At 47.9% G+C, this 15,880-nt stretch overlaps 2 protein-coding genes across 2 annotated transcripts in view; one reads left to right on the forward strand and one right to left on the reverse strand.

Moving 5' to 3' along the window:
* The window catches only part of PTEN (phosphatase and tensin homolog), a 92,124-nt gene extending 86,680 nt beyond the window's left edge, over positions 1-5,444 (reverse strand). Inside the window, exon 1 of the mRNA XM_019430037.2 lies at positions 4,663-5,444. Within this exon, the coding sequence (XP_019285582.1) occupies positions 4,663-4,741 (79 nt within the window). The 5' untranslated portion in view covers positions 4,742-5,444. The remainder of the gene's footprint in view (positions 1-4,662) is intronic.
* Positions 5,445-6,727: 1,283 nt separating this feature from the next.
* Positions 6,728-9,416, forward strand: KLLN (killin, p53 regulated DNA replication inhibitor). Its single transcript, XM_053910181.1, has 2 exons — positions 6,728-6,785; positions 6,831-9,416. The coding sequence occupies exons 1-2, from the start codon at positions 6,728-6,730 to the stop codon at positions 7,514-7,516; spliced, it is 744 nt and encodes a 247-aa protein (XP_053766156.1). The 3' UTR covers positions 7,517-9,416.
* Positions 9,417-15,880: the final 6,464 nt, after the last annotated feature.

The following is a 15,880-nucleotide window of genomic DNA, read 5'->3' on the forward strand; positions in this document are numbered from 1 at the left end:
AAAGAACCCCACTGCTAATACCTTTTCTGTAACCAATGAAAAACATTTAAAAAACTAGGGAACAGGTGAAGAGTCAAACCCACTATACTAACTTCACCTTTCCTCGCAAATGACAAGTGTTTTACATTACTAGCTGCGTGTATCCAATACTTAGAAAGACGATCATTATTGACAGACCAAAACACTTTTGAATCACCTAGCAAAGAATGCATGTGGCAGTACGTGGCCTTTAGGAGACAATTAAGGATACCAATTTGCTCAGAGAATCTTACCAACTTAAGGTCATGCAGTTGAACCTCAACATTACTGACAGTTCTGACAGCAACGACATTAATTTCAAAGCCACCAGACCGAAAGCAACTGTAAAACAGAACTGAATATTTACTGAAATCATTACTGACCCCTCTCAGAAGATGACACAAATGTCTCAAGTCACCACCCTTACAACAATCCTAACACCTTTTCTGAAAGAATTCAGGTCACAAAAGAATTCTCCAAAACTGACTTGACTTAAAGTTTATCTAACAAGAAAGGAGAAAGGAAAGAAAAGGCAAGTAAAGAGTAAGGGTTCTATGGAATAGAAATAAATCTTCAGAACTAATGGTTTCTACAGGAAAAAAAAATACGATATCAAATAAATCTTTTATACCACCATTAATAACATATCCTCTGGAAGCTACATCCTTGTATCACCACCAAGTGACAAACTATCACATGCACGCACACTTCTAAATTTCTCTTTAAAAACTCCATTTCACGTACAATATTAATATAAAAACATTTCCTACACATCTGTCCTACTAAAAGGCTGAGGTCAAATTTTTAAAATAAAAGGTTCACTGAGAGTGAATTAATGGTGAAACTTTGTGCACTGATTTTCCCATAATAAATACTCCTCCATTAAAAGTCACTGAAGGAATTACTTCAGTGACTTAAAAATCATTAAAATACTGAGCTATCACCAAATGACCACATAGCAAGAGGGGCAAATCTCAAAATGAGAACACGTGAAAATAAGAATTGAAGACTTCACTTCTAAAAAGTACAGAAGTCTGTAACATTAAGAGGTTTGTGGATTTTATGTGGTTATTAGGAAAAAGCAGATACACCGTTCCACACAAAAGCGAAAATATTGACAGATACGTTTCTGACGTTGTTAAAATAAAATTCTAAAAGGTAAGGAATACCAATGCATCTTTTCTACACTTCCTAAAATATATTTGAAAGTAAGGAGGTTATATACAACTCACCACATTTTTGTTCACCATGATGTTTATTCATCTAATATTCATTTAGTATATTATAAGCAATGTAAATCTGCACTGAGGACTGTACTACTGTGCAAACTTTTACAATGGACAGCGATAAAATTCCTTTTTCCTTATGTTAAATCATATAAACTTCAAGTTACTCTTCTTTCAGATCCCCTTTATTCCTGAATACTTCTCATGAAAATGAAGTCTGTACATTGTCATACAGCACTTAGGTGGCCCCAATTAGGTGGTCATGTTCTTCAGAAAATACAACTTAGCAGATATAAAACAGTGTAAAGTAAAAATCGTGAATAGAATCTTCCAAAAAAAAAAAAAAAACCTAAACACACACACACACACACACACACACACACACACACACACCTGACAATACAATACGGTCATTTCAGTAAGCACTAATCCTAGAATACAGCTAACTTCAATAGTCACTGTACCCTCTGCAAGTTAAAAAAAAAATATTCCCTATGGTTAATATTTGAAAAGACCCAAACTCATCGAACAAGAAAAATACATACAACCAAAGCCTAAAGTTTCCATGAAATCGAAAGACACGAAATTTTTTACAGTCTCATGTTCAGCACTACTTTCCAGACTAACTGTAAGATACCAACAAATTATTTTTAGAATAACTCAATTTTGCAAATAATATTTTAAAACTGAACAATGGTTCTCGTTGCTCCTCTGAGAAATCATCTTACAGATAGAAATACTCCAATCGCTACTTTCATAAAGGAATTTACCTTCTCACAGGCTAGCTGCTGAAACAGACACCACAACCTGCCAGACAGAGTCTTCAATGGCCATTTTAATTCCCCGCCCCCCCCCCCCCCAAATAAACACAGAACACTAAAGTGAAACCAAGCAAAGCAAAGTGCTTTGGTGCATCAAAATTTTTGGAAGTGCGACTATCAAAAAAGCGAGCCCTTCACTGATCTTTTTCCTAAGTGATTTTTTTTTCCGTATCAATATTTGGCTCAATAAAACCACAACTCTAGAAATTAAGTGTTATTAGTCATTTGATGCAATATTTGATACTGCTTTCTATGCATCCCAATACGAAAAGCACAGTTTTAGAGAAAGTTCTAAGTCACGTAAGTGTCACGTACAGAGGCAAACATCTGAAGTCAGAGAACTGGCCAATCATCTCACTACTCACATGTAAGAACCTGGCAGAGTAATTTTAATCTTCAAACTCTGACAATCTGAAAGCAAATGGGTAAAGTAAAAATAGTATAAACGTACTCTAAATCATAAAAGCAATCTACCAAACAGCATTCTAGACATTTTCTTACATGAGGACTTTTCCTAAAAAGTTAAATAAGCATTTAATTAATTTGTTCCTATACATCCAGATGACTGTCAATTCCTGCCAACAGTAGACTGCTTTTGAAATAAATTACAAATCAGAGAAGGGTTTCCAAAGCTAATTATCTTCTAGGCGAGCGGGTCAAGTTCAGCCTTCCTAGTTTTGCAATTAATGCAGGCTCCAAAACTTCTAAATATTCCCTTAAAATATTATTTTTTAACTTAACAGAAAACTTACGTTTTGTGTGCTACAAAGCTCCTTCTTCAGTAACTTTTCTCTTCATCTCAGAACAAACACTCGGGCAAAATTAGCTGTGCACGCTTATGTGCACAGCTACATAATCCAAAGGAATAAAACCTCTTCAGATAGAAAGCACGTTCTCGTCTTCAAAAGACACATCTTCCCCACGATTTTTAGCAGGACGTACAGACACTCCAGCACCACTCTACCTTTAAGCAAAAGGTTTACTGGTATTTGCCCAGAAATGATTTTTTTTTTTTTTTAATCAAGAATGCTCTGTTAGAGCTCATGCAATTACATAACCTTCACTAAGTAATGCCCACACTTATAACTCACATCACCAAAATTCTGGTCTTAAGGGAGGCCTTCACCAGATGCTTCAGTCACCTCGGGCCAGTAACTGAATTGTTTTTCGTGCCTCCCACCTACCAGGAACTCGCAATGTCTGCGATCCTTTCCATTCTGAAAAAAAAAAAAAGAAAAGAAAAGAAAAGAAAAGAAAAAAAAAAAGGAGGGTTCCATCCCCACCCTTGATCAAAACCAGCTTATTACACCTGAAACTGCCAAGATTAATGCCTTTCGATAACCACTATCTTTTGAGGTACAAAGGCCTAGACAACCAAAACGATACTCTGTTAAAATTCTCGGGTTTCTGTCTTGAATACTCAACAACCTGAGTCAGTAAATTTAATACAGCGTGCGAGAAACCGCTAACAGACCTACACAGTCTGAAGCCGGAGTGAGCCACCCTAGCCAGCATTTCTGGTGATTAGCTGGTAAGTTACACTTGACAGGTTACACAAGTCAGAGTCACATTCACGGACACCCAGACGTGTCAGAGGACCCGACCCTGAAATTCTGGCCTCACAGGAACCCCTCAATTCCAAGCAAGAGCTGAAGTTGAACCCCTGCAACAGCCCAGACGCTGCACATCATCATCCGGGATCAAAAAGCACTCCCTCTCCATTCTGTTTCGTGCGACAACACCGCTGGATATAAGGTGCTACTGAACTGCAAATTTCGTGCCCCATCCTACACGACCCCACCAGCGGAGGCAAAAAAAAAAAAAAAAGGCAAATTTAACAAAGATCCAGCAAGAACGCCTTAAGGAGGCAGATTACGTATGCCACGACTGATGGGAAGCTACAAAACTTCGAAATGCCGTTTCAAAGTTGGGATTGACTTAGTTTAAATATACAAGCCCACTTTGGCCCTCAAATGAACACCATATATGCCGAAAAGGATTCTGCTTCCAAAGTTATGCAAATCAGTTCACAACTCACATCAAAAAAAAAAAAAAAAAAAAAAGAAAAGAAAAAGAAAAAAAAAAAGTCTATCAATGCAACCCAGGAAACTAAAAACAATCACTGCAAGATTCTGATGCAATATGCATACGTGAAACACTAATTTTCATTTTAATCTAATCTATACCCTTGATCTAGGGCCTAAAGCCAAGATTTAATCGAAATATGCTCAACCTCAAAGCGCCTACTTTTCTGTTCATTTAGCAGACCGGATTACCGAGCTCACTAATCCACTAACCGTGCACTGGATTCCGTATTAACGGACAATAGCCCTTAAGAGGAGACCCCGTGGACAGACCGAGAAAACCAATCTGGTGCCCTGACACTTGCAACCAGGCAGAGAGTTCCACGGCGCCGAACACACCCTGGGCTGAATGCATTCAAAGCAGGCACCAGACACACGCACGATCGAGAAACGCGAGCCGGGGTAGCGGCCACGGGCCCCCAAACCACGGGAATTTTTCGCCTCCGTCTGCTCCCACGTTCTAAGAGACAGTGACAGAAAGGCAGAGAGGGGGGCAGCCGCAGAAATGGATACAGGTCAAGTCTAAGTCGAATCCATCCTCCTGATATCTCCTTTTGTTTCTGCTAACGATCTCTTTGATGATGGCTGTCATGTCTGGGAGCCTGTGGCTGAAGAAAAAGGAGGAGAGAGACGGCAGAAGCGGCTGGTGGCGGGGCTTCTTCTGCAGGATGGAAATGGCTCTGGACTTGGCGGTGGCGGATGCCCCTCGCTCTGCCGCCGCCTGGCTCTGGACCGCAGCCGGGTAATGGCTGCTGCGGCGGCTGCTGGATGGTTGCAGCGACGGGGCCTGCTTCTCCTCAGCAGCCAGAGGCCTGGCCGCGGCGGCCGCGGGACGGGGAGACGACGGGTGATCCTCGGGACGGCTGCCTCCGCCGGCGGCCTCCGGAGCCCGGGCCGGGGGGGGTGCGGCGGCGGCGGAGGGGAGGTTTAGAGCCGGCCCGGGTCCCTGGACGTGCCGCCGCCGCCGCCGCCGTGTTGGAGGCAGTAGGAGGGGAGAGACCAACTCTCCGGCGGCCCCAGCCCTGGAAATGGTGACAGGCGACTCCGGCCCCCTCCCCGGGGCTGCAGCCGCCGCGGCCGCCGCCGCCGCCGCTTCTCCCCCCCGCTCCAGGAGCGGGAGGTGCCGCCGCCGCCGCCGCCGCCGCCGCCGCCGCGCCTCAGCCGGCTCCCGCCCGGGCCCGCGGCTTCCACCGTCCCTTGCACGAGAAGCCGAGCGAGAGGCTGCACGGTTAGAAGAGAGGACGAGGAGGAGGCGAGAGACGCCGCCGCTGCCGCCGCCGCCGGCCGGCCGGCTCCCCGAGGGCGCTGCCCCCGCGGCTGCTCACGGGCGCTGAGAGGGGCTCTGGGCCGCGGCCGCCGCCGTCTCTCATCTCCCTCGCCTGAGCGCGGCCTCGCCTCACAGCGGCTCAACTCTCAAACTTCCATCATGGCTGCAGCTTCCGAGAGGAGAGAGCGGAGCGCAGCCGCGGCTCGGCGCCCCGGCGCGTATCCTGCCGCAGTGCACAAAGAGTCCCGCCACATCACCGCCCGCCGGCCCGCCCGCCCCCTCCGCCGCCGCGCCGGGAGCCCGGCGCCTGGGAGCCCGAGGGGAGGCGGGAGGCGGGCGCGACCGCGCCGGGGGAGGGAGGGACGCGGCGGGGCAGGGGCGGCAGCTCCGGGGGCGAGCGCCGGGCCCCCGGCCTGCGGGCGCCACTGAGCATGCCCAGTGCGAGCGCCCAGGGCTCGCTCGGGCTTGTGCGAGACGCCCGTCAGGAGCTGCACTTGCCGCGGCTGCTTCTGCAGCAGCGCGGGGCTGGGGGGGGGGGGGGGGGGGGGGGAGAGGGAGCGGGCGGTGGATGTAGAGGAGGGGGGAGATGAGCCGAGCCTCGGCCTGAGCCCACAAACCCGGCGGGGACAGGGACGGCCGTAGGTGGAAGCCCCGGGGTGCGTGGAGGGGTGTCACTGACTGGGGCCTGAGGTTACCTGCGCACAGGTGGGGAGGACCAGGTGACCCGCGCTGGTGGGGGTACAGGGAAACGAAGGCACGGCCCCTGCCGCGAGGGCACCCCTCCCCCCTGCCACCGCCCCCAGACCTCCCCGGCTCGGCCTTGCAGCCTCATCCTCCTTTTGCACCGCTGCCGGATCACGGTCGCTCGGGGCGACCCTCCTGCAGCAGCCTTTGCCGAGAAACCCTCCCTCCTTGTCCGCCCCCCACCCGTGTTCTCCAGGTGTCAGTCTCAGCACAAAGAACAACCCCCTATTGTGTCTCCGTGTGTATCACCTCATCCGGCTCCCTCTCACCGCCCCACCTCCCGCTTCCCCGGCAGCTCGGCTCCTTCGCCCTAAAAACGAGAGCTGGCAATCGAGCGCGCGGTGTGGGAGCACATCGCTCCCCGAATTTCTAGGTCCCCAAGGACCACTGCCCGCGTGGACCAAAAGAGGACCCGGGAGGAGTGGACCACACCCGCAGCCCCCCGCATTGCCCCCTGGAGGGCTGAGCATCCCTCCCCGGGCGCTCAGCTAGGTTCTCCACGACGGGCTCGGGGCTCGGGGACTGCCTCGCCCCGCCCCTTTCGGGCCGCTGTGAAAACCCGGCCGGATGGATCGCCGAGGGCCGGCTTCCGCGCTCGCCCCCAGCCGGGCTGCGCAGCCTGGCGGCCGGGCTGCCCGGGCCCGAGTGTGAAATACGGGACGGTAGGAAGCGGCAGCCCCTGCGAGTGGGCGGGGCCGAGGAGACCTAGGAGGGTTCAAAAGGAGGTGGAGGGATAGCCGGGCCGCAGTCGGAAACTACTTTCAGGAGGAGGTCACGTGTTTCCTAGTTGGGGAACTTTCCAAATTCCCACTCCCCTATGATGGCTTGGGAGGCAAGTGCTTCGCCTCCTTCGCGCGGGGTGCTCCTGGCTGGTCCGGTAGCGGGACCCCGAGCCTCCGGGTCGCCGCGGAGAGCAGCTCAGACGGGCCTCCGGCCCAAGCACGGTCGGTGCTGGCGCCCTGGGAAGCTGGTTACACAAGCACCCACATTCAAGCACGTGCCCCCGCCTCCCCGCACCGCTGGCCGCGGTCGCCGACTCTCGCAGACCACCGAGGGAGAGCCTCCTGGCCGTCACCCTTCGCGTGCTACCTGCCCAGCAAGCTAAAGGGCCAAGACCCGAGATCGGAGCTCCGGGTCGGCCAACACTGCGCGTTCCCAACCGTGGGAGAACGGGTTGGGCCCCTGGGGTCTGGCATCTCCCTCGCTAGCGCCCTGCCCCTTAGGGCGAACCCTTCCGCGCTGTGCTCACAGGGCAAAAGGGTATCTGCTGCAGCAGCCCGCTGCTTGAATTCACCAGTGTTGCAACAAACTTCCAGTCACTACCCCAGAGCTGGTGACGCGCCCCACCTACTGTAGACTCAGCGAGTGACTTATCTGGTCCGAGAACCTAGTCAATGGCCGTCAGCCCAGAACAAACCTGTCAAGTCTGCCTACAGCCCCGATTGGTTGACCTGTCCCCGTGAGAGAGCTGGTTCAGAAATTCTGAGAACTGGAGCGCATTGCCCTGACACTGATCAGCTGCAAAGTGAGTTGTCCGTTTCTGCTTGAAGAGAATGAGCACCCCATCAACACGAATCTAGGAATTTCTTCCTTTTCCTTCCCCTGGAAGTAGAACTCAAGCAGACAGTTGAGTCCAAAGTATCGGAGTTGAAACCTAGGCTGAGGCGCTGGATCGTTTTTCTTTTCTTTTTTTTTTTTTTCTTTCTTTTAAAAATCTGGGAGAATGGAACCAATTTGCATGTGTATTGCAGTAATTGTGAGTAGGTGCCTAGGAAGGTCTAAAAGGATTTATTCGGTGTCGGAGAAAGAAGATTGCACATCACGGTTGCAGGCAGCCCCTTTAAGACTAGAAACCCCAAGAGAGCTTGCTTAGAAGCCACAGGCCATTACCTAATTCCAGGACTACTAATTAAACCAGGGATATTTACAGTGTTCTTACAGATCTCTGAGGCTCCATAACACTTTGCATTTATATACAACATCCTTTTAAGATAGCTCTGCAGGAGTTAGCAACCTGCTGAAGCTTCAGTGTGGATATTCATTGGAGGCTGTTTTCATGCATGGCCCTGGTCAGCTTGCAGGAGGTGGAGGCCACAAGTGGAAAAGGAAAGGGGGTGGGGTGGTAATCTGGAAAGAGTAGGAGAAAGGCCTCCGTTTGGTTTCCAAAAATGAAAATCCTGTCCACACCACCTAGGTTGAGCCAGAGATTTATTTTACAAATAACCAATGATAAGGAGTCCCTGATTTCTAGGTGTTTCACAAGATTGCAGGGTAAGAAACTGAGCTGTGTGTGCCCCCATTGAGTAGCAAATACCAGTTGGTGCGGAAAGGGAAAATGAGGAGGACGGTAAATGAAGGGAGATAGATTGGGAAGGGGTAAAATGCCCCACCTTTCTTTCTCTGGTTGCTGGTCTTGTCTCCAGAGTCCCTGCTGTTAGCGTGCCCTACTTTGCCCCTCCCCTGGAGCCTACCCTGTGTAAGGATTAGTCGCACAGCCTCTGCGAAGTTCTGAAATCCACTTCCTGGGAAGGAAATGGGTTCATTCCTGCCCCTTAGGCCTGAGGAGAGAGGATGCTTTTCCATTCCCATGGCACAGAGTTATTCCAGAGCAGAGAGAGTGTGCACCACCAGCACCAAAGTGTTGGAATGTAAGACTGGCCCACGGCACTCCCACTAGCAGAGGGAAGAAAATGGGACCTGAGTTTGCTGCCTCTCTGCACATGCGGTCCCTCTACTTCTCTCTAGTGGTGAATGAAAGGATCACCGCTGTTGGCTGACATCTGGCCAGCCTGACGGCAATATCAGGTAGTTACTAGGAGTCACTGCATAAAAACCTCCACCCCTTCCCAGTGTTCATTAAATAGGCTCCTGAAGGAAATTTTGTTTTCGATTTTTATTTTCCTTCACGTCTTCCTTCTACCCAAGAGATCTCCTTACCCAAGTGGTAGAGCTGAAACCTCTAAATAGCTGACCCTGTCTAATATACAGAAGGCTTAAAATTTATATGTTGTTTTTCAACTTCAATTGCAAAGAGCTGCTTGGCTGTACAGATGTTACAATACATTGGTTTCCAGGCACTTCAGTTCTTTACCTGGTCTGGATTCAGAATGCCTTAGGGAGAAACAGAAGCTTGTAACAAAGGGAGAATTATATAAAGCTTCAGGGAGACTGACTATGTAGACTAATTAGTAAACACGATAAACCAGCTTTAATTATAGTTTCTAACAGCTGATTCCAAAACTATATTGTTACTACAACCCAAAAGAATGTCCAAAGAAAATAGCTTTCTTATTTTCTTTGATAAATGAAATGACCAGCAACTTGATGTGGCTGATATAAATAGTTGATATGCTCTTTGTAGATTCCACTGCTAAAATGTCTTTTGTTGAACACTGATCGCTATAATGCCTTTAACATCTCCCACACAGTGACCTTTCAAATAGAGATCTAAATCAATGGCTTTAATTTTTTAAGCAATCTTTTCTATTTTTATTTGTTTTACCACGGTTTTCTGAATAGTACAGAATAGAAAATATAATAATTATAGGTTTGAATTTAAACCACCCTATTTTTGCAAGGGTCCAAGCCTTCTCCCCTTATTTCATTTATCCTAATTACAAATATTGCTGTTCTTTTACATAAAGGCATTTTACCCAAGACAGTTCTCCAGAAGGCACTACAAGTAACCGTATCCTAAAAAAGAATTTCCATTCTTGTCCATAGGCTCTCCTGGAGCTCTTGCACATGGGTCTCCTTTCACATCGCAGTAGAGAGGTGTGCTAGATGAAATTCTCACTCTCAGAGAAATGAGGGTGGGGCTGAGAATTCCTGAGAGAACCACAGAGCAGAAACAGGCACTCACTGTGTCCAAGTGGCATTCAGAAATTGTGACTCGGACCAGAGAGTGATGGGAAAGAAAAGCCCTAACATGATCAATCCGTTTTGACTGTTTTACTCTCCAACCTGGCACTGGCTATTGGATATTCTGCCTTTAGTACTAACTCTAGCTGGAGTCCTATGGAACACATATTCTGCTTTTCAGCTCTGCCAATAATAGAAAAAGGTAACAATTTGTATGTACCGGCAGGTATCGGGGCATTTGCCAGGTGCTTTCCAGAGGGACCTTCTTTCATCTAGGCACAGGAGGGACATGGAGAAGGACTCAGGGGTGCCCCGTGCCTCACTCCTACCAGTCCTTCCCTTAAGAGCATCCTTGTGGCTTCTGAGGCATCACATTTTTTGAAAAACTAAGAGCACCTTTTTGAAAGATAAAATAAGTGGAGGCCTCCGAGTGGTTCAGTCTGTTAAGCATCTGGCTTCAGCCTGGGTCTTGATCTCACGGTTCGTGAGTTCGAGCCCTGCATTGGGCTCTATGCTGGCATCTCAGAGGCTGGAGCCTGCTTCGGGTTCTGTGTCTCCCTCTCTCTCTGCCCCTCCCCTGTTTGTCTCTCTCTGTCTCTCAAAAATAAATAAATGTTAAATTTTTCTGAAAGATAAAATGAGACAAACTCTGTTTAAAGTATCTTTTTTTGTCTTTTTCATGGTATGGCATCTTTTATCTCCATTCACCCATTTAATTATCCAGTCAACCAATATTTGGGAGTCTGTTATGTGCTAGTTCTGTGCTAAGCTCTGTGGACAGAGCAATGACTGTGGGTGGCATATGAGCTCCAGCTTTTATGGAATTTAGTCTCCTTGAAAACCTGGCTTCTTTATCTGACACTGTTACAACCTCTTCACAGCCTGTGGAGTGAAGTCAAAGCAGTAGAAAAAAACCTGATATTTGATAACGGCTTTATTTACCTATTGCCACGTTGCAAACCACCGTGAGCTCCGTGAGCTTCGTGGCTTCAAAGAACCACCACCCCTTACTTTCTCACAATTCTACAATTTGGAAAGGCGCAGCTGGGCCGTTCCTCTGCCTTCCCATGCAGACAGTGCGGGGGAGGGGGCAGACGTGGGGGCCTTTAGCTGTGCATCTGGCTGGGGCTGGAATGGCCAAGACGGCTTCACCACCCCAGCTCCTTTATGCTTCGTTACAGGTTGGGTCCCAAAAGAGAAAGCAGAAGCTACGAGGCCTCCGAAAGCGGGGGGTTCGGAAGTCCCGGAACATCACTTTCATGGCTCGCGGCCAGAGCAGGCCACAGGGCCAGCCCAGATGCCAGGGGACAGCAAAGAGACCACCTGGAATAGGAGGAATTATGGACGGTCATATTGGGACACACTCCCAACATAACAGTTCACACCCGCACACACCCCCACACGCTGACCTGCAAAATCCGCCCCGTCCCTCCCCGGAAATTGTCATTCTGCGTAGCGCCGGCTCTGAGGACACGCGCTAGGCCCAGGTGTGGATGAGGCATTTTGGATGCTGCTCCGCTTCTCTGGAGACCTGTGAGCTAAAAGGACCAGTTCCATTCACAGCGGACAGTGCTGAGATGGGGTAGGGTAACCATGACACGAACTCGTGTCCGAGGCTGGCAACAGGGCAGGCACGAAGCAACCGCCATCCATAGCAGTCCCCAAAGCCAGCCTAGCACTGGCAGCCTCACTCTGGGGACCCACACCTCCAGCAGGGTCTGGTTCTTCTCCCCGGGAGCCTCCCGGACCACCGTTCTGGGCTCCCTGCGCTCAGGGGCAGGCTGTGACCTCTGAGGCTTCCTTTTCCATAAGACACGGCCTGTCCTTTACAGTGGGACGGCTTCTCTCAGCCTGTGTCCTATCCATAGAAACTTGGGGAGCCCAGTGGCTCTTTTTTACATTTAAACCGTCTCTTCTTTAGTTTAGGCCGGTGGTGGTTTTATCAATATAATTGTCATTAAAATGTTGTGGGTTTTCTAGGACTCTTATTGGAGTTTACTCCTTGCCCACAACAACTGTGCCCACAAAGCCACATCTATAATTCTTCCAAAAACAAACTTCTGCCTGCTTTGGGCCTTGTCAAGGAAGCTGCTGTTGGACTCCTCTGAAGATTCTTCTTAGAAGCCCTTCTGACTAGCTGAGAGGGTCTATGAGACAACATCTTAAAATGTTGACAGGCCTTAACATAAGAGTCTTGATTGGATCATTACCTGGAGGCCACATTTAACAGGCCCCCTGAGGCCATTTCTTACTTTGAGGCTATTGCTGACTCAAGAGAATCTCCTAGGCCCTGTCTATTTCCTCTACATTCTGCTTGAAAACTGAATAGTTCCTTTTTTAACACATCTCTCTCTTGTAACACCATCACACATCACTAAAAGCCAAATGATACTTTGAACACTCAGCATGAAAATCCCTGTTGCCAGATTTACAAGTTCATTAGGTACATTTTTCATCTTCTGTTTTACTGCACACAAGGACTACCAAATATTTTGCCACCATATAGCACCGTTTCTCCAGCCTCTAATACAATTTACTCGCCACTCTCAGAGCCTCCACTAAGATCCTCCTTCCCAGACTAAGGAGATAATATCAACTAAACGTAAATGCAAGATCCTAGGTTGGATTCTGAAATGGAAAAAGAACATCACCAGAAAAGCTGGTGAAGTTCACTTAAGGTCTGTAGTTTATGTTAATTTCCTGCTTTGGGTAATTTATTATTATTAGGGCAGCTGGGTGAACTCTGGTACACGAACTCTATTGTTTCTGCAACTTTTCTGTAAGTCTAAAATTGTTTCAAAATAAAAATGTTAAAGATGAAGTTAATTTAAAAAAAAAAAAAAGAGAGAGACAGAGAGTTCCTTCATCCTTCATCACCTCCGCAATCTCTACCCAATGCCTTGTCCCAAAGCTGATGCCTCGTGTTTTCGATTTTTTGTTTTTAGATTTTTGTTTAGATTTTTGTTGTGCCAGCACCCAACTTTCAGACATCAATTTCTGTTATTTATTGTGCATAACACACTACCCCAAACTGTAGCAGCTTAAAAGAGCATCAACCATTTTCTTGCTCACCATTCTGCCATCTGGACAGAACATGACAGTGACAGCTTGTCTTTCCTTCATGGAGTGTCGGCTGGGGCAGCTTGACTTGGGCTAGAGGACCCAAGATGACTTGCGCCACATGGCTGGTGGTTCAGCTGGAGTGCTGCAATGGCGAGGGGCTGGACCGATCTCCCTCCTGAGGGTCTCATCCTCTAGAGGCATCTGTCAGGCCTTTCTCTTCCGCAAGGCGGTCAGCCTTCTTCACATGAGGATCGTCTTCCAAGAAAGCAAAACCTGAAATTGCCAGGCATACACCAGAACTGTAACAGCATCACCATTAGCCTGTAAGAGACTGTCACCATTACAGGAAGAAGAAGAGACTCTACCTCTGAGTTGTAAGCACGTACAGAAGTGGAGAAATCATTGGTGGTCACCTCCCACCATGACCCCAGCACACTCCCCGAGAAAGGACTCCGCCAAACACACGATCCTCCGTGCTCAATTCTTTCTAGAACCTCTACCTGTTAGGAATCGCTATCAGCTGACTATTTGATCAGCAATGGAGTGCTTTCTGTTTGTTATCGATCTTGCTCCTTAACCCTACAGTGTCTTCATTTGCTCTCTCATGTAGTTTACATGCGTAATTCTCCAGTAGGATTAATATGTGCCGCAAAAATATTCATCAATATTTAGTGATAAAACAGAAGTGATAATACATATACAGGTATTTGTGTACATCCATAGAAAACATCTGAAGGAATAAACAAGAGAGAAAATAATACGGGTTATCTCTAATGACAGGATGGGGAGGGAGGAGAATTCCTCTTTCCATTTCTTTCTGTATGGGTTGACGGTTCTTTACAATGATCATTTAGTGTTTTCATAAGGTAAAAAAGTGATCTCATCCAACAGAATGAAGTCTAACAATACAACAAATGCCTATTGTCAGAAGAATATCGAATAAACCAGGGAGACAGCTCAATTCTGATTTCCATTTTTAAATAAATAAGCACACTAAGAAAGTTCTAGAATTTATGCCTAAACGCCTATTTGGTATCTGCTGCACCACAGAAATACATGAGAATATCTGTCATGAGTGTTGTCTAGTGTGGTAGACGTGTTACATCTTACCCCAAATACCCTCTCTCCCTAGATCAACTGCCTCCACTGACTCTTTGTGCTACTTAACTTTTCCTGCTCAAAGAAAATATCAGAAACAATCATCTGGTATCACAGTACAACTATTATTTAAGGCAGTGGCAAACCGCTTTATAATCCCAGAGTATGAGAGCTGGAAGACCCTCAAAGTCTCTTGGTCCACCAATCCCATTTTACAAGGGGTTTTTAGGCCCAGATTACATAGCTACTCAATGAGGGACGCGGGATGGCAGCCTGGGAAAATTCCTGCTACCCCATCCGTGATTAAGGATGGGAAGAGAACTTCACTTTTATAAACACCTAAAGAAGTTAATTAGAGAGAAATTTGGTTTAGAGATACTTTGAATAGTATTTTGAAGCCTTGGGCAGGGGTGAATGAAGAGAAGGGAAGGCTGCCTAAGGAGGGACGATAAGTAGGGTGGAGGATAGGGGAAGACAGGGATGAGTGAACAATACGATTTCTGAGGCTCACTCGCTTGCCCTTAAGTGGGGCAATTAATCAGATCAGGAGATGAGGGCTTTAAAGATCAAACATGAAAACGTGAGTTGTTCCATGTTGCTAATTTGCTTCTCCTCCTCAGTGCTAAGATCACTGGGAGAGTACCTCCCAAGCGACGATGTAAAAGAGGCAGCCGTTACATATGGACTGAAAAAAAGGAAGGGGACCTTGCTCTAGAAAGGAAGGGAATGCCAAGCGACGGGAATAGAGCGAACAGCGCCACCTGCTGAAGGGCCGGAGTCGGTGTAAATGGCGCACCGCGCAGTCGTGGGCGGGGTGGGGGAGTGGGGGGGGGGGGTGTCTTCCGCAGGGCCCAGAACCAGATGATGGATCTATTTGTCGTCTGAACAGGTCATTGTAGAGAGAAAGTTTAATTCTGGATCTCACCAGGCCACTTTGCGCCAGAGAAAGGTCAGCTGGTTCCTGGCAGGAAAGTAAGAGAGTACTGCGTCTCTGCTTGCCTCTCTTCCACGAATATTTATGCCTGTTAGTTCTGAACTTTCCCCCAAGACCGAAACCTCAAAATAATAAAATATACTCTGCTGAGACCACACAAAAGGGACATGAGAAGAAGGAGCAATATGAAGACGTTTATTCAACTAACACGTTCACGTGGTTATGAATTCCTAGTGACCCACTAAATACCCTTCCCCAGATAAGTGCCTTTTTTTCTTTTACACTTCCCATTTTTTCCTCTTTAAAAAAAATTTTTTTAAGTGATCTCTGCACCCAATACTGTAACCCACAACCAAGAGATCAAGAGTGGCACCCCTTCCTCTTGTACAAACACACGTACATGGAGAAGGCTGGGAAAGGTGCTGATCCTTCGTGGACAGCCTCAGTTTTCCCACACTACGATGCACTGAATGTCTGTGTCCTCCCCAAAACCTTGGGTTGAAACTAACCCAAGGTCATGGTATTAGCAGGTAGGCCTTTGGGAGGTGACTGGGTCCGAAGGAGGGGAGCCCTCACCAATGGGATCAGTGCCCTTAGGAAAGAGGCCTGCCAGAGCGCCCTCCCCTTCCGCCACCCAGGTGAGGTTCCCGGTGGAAGACAGCCCCCCATGAATCAGGAAGCACCCCCACACCAGACTGAACCTGACCCTGCAGGCAGCCTCATCGCGGACGTTCAGCTTCCCAATCTGTGAGAAGTAAACTTCC

This window comes from Panthera pardus, unplaced genomic scaffold (genome assembly GCF_024362965.1).
Source record: "Panthera pardus isolate Hobbes unplaced genomic scaffold, ASM2436296v1 HiC_scaffold_22, whole genome shotgun sequence".
Taxonomy (NCBI): domain Eukaryota; kingdom Metazoa; phylum Chordata; class Mammalia; order Carnivora; family Felidae; genus Panthera; species Panthera pardus.